The 274-nt window shown below is 61.7% G+C and overlaps 1 protein-coding gene across 1 annotated transcript in view; it reads right to left on the bottom strand.

Moving 5' to 3' along the window:
- The window catches only part of EIF4G1 (eukaryotic translation initiation factor 4 gamma, 1), a gene marked incomplete at its 5' end in the record, with an annotated part of 7,647 nt that overhangs the window by 499 nt on the left and 6,874 nt on the right, over positions 1 to 274 (bottom strand). Inside the window, 2 exon segments of the mRNA XM_009587114.1 lie at positions 5 to 76; positions 166 to 269. Coding sequence (XP_009585409.1) covers positions 5 to 76; positions 166 to 269 — 176 coding nt within the window.

A 274-nucleotide genomic window follows, 5' to 3' on the forward strand; every position in this document is an offset into this window, starting at 1 on the left:
TGGCCGAGTGGCACACGGACGTCATCAGGGCCCTGATAAACGTGTTGGATGAGACCTGCTGCTCGCTCAGGTTGGCCTGGAGGAGGGAGGGTAGAGGGGCTGTGAGGTGGGGAGGGAGCTGGGAGGCAGCCCCTGGACCCACGGGTGCTGCGCCCACACCCTCACCTCGATCCAGTCGTATATTCTTTGGTTGTTCGGGTTCTCCTTCAGCAGTTTGTCCATTTGCTTGCACAGCTCCTCCGAGGTCAGCTCCTTGCGGCTCGGCGTGTCTGAG

The sequence above is a fragment of the Fulmarus glacialis genome, unplaced genomic scaffold (genome assembly GCF_000690835.1).
Source record: "Fulmarus glacialis isolate BGI_N327 unplaced genomic scaffold, ASM69083v1 scaffold26550, whole genome shotgun sequence".
Classification (NCBI taxonomy): Eukaryota; Metazoa; Chordata; class Aves; order Procellariiformes; family Procellariidae; genus Fulmarus; species Fulmarus glacialis.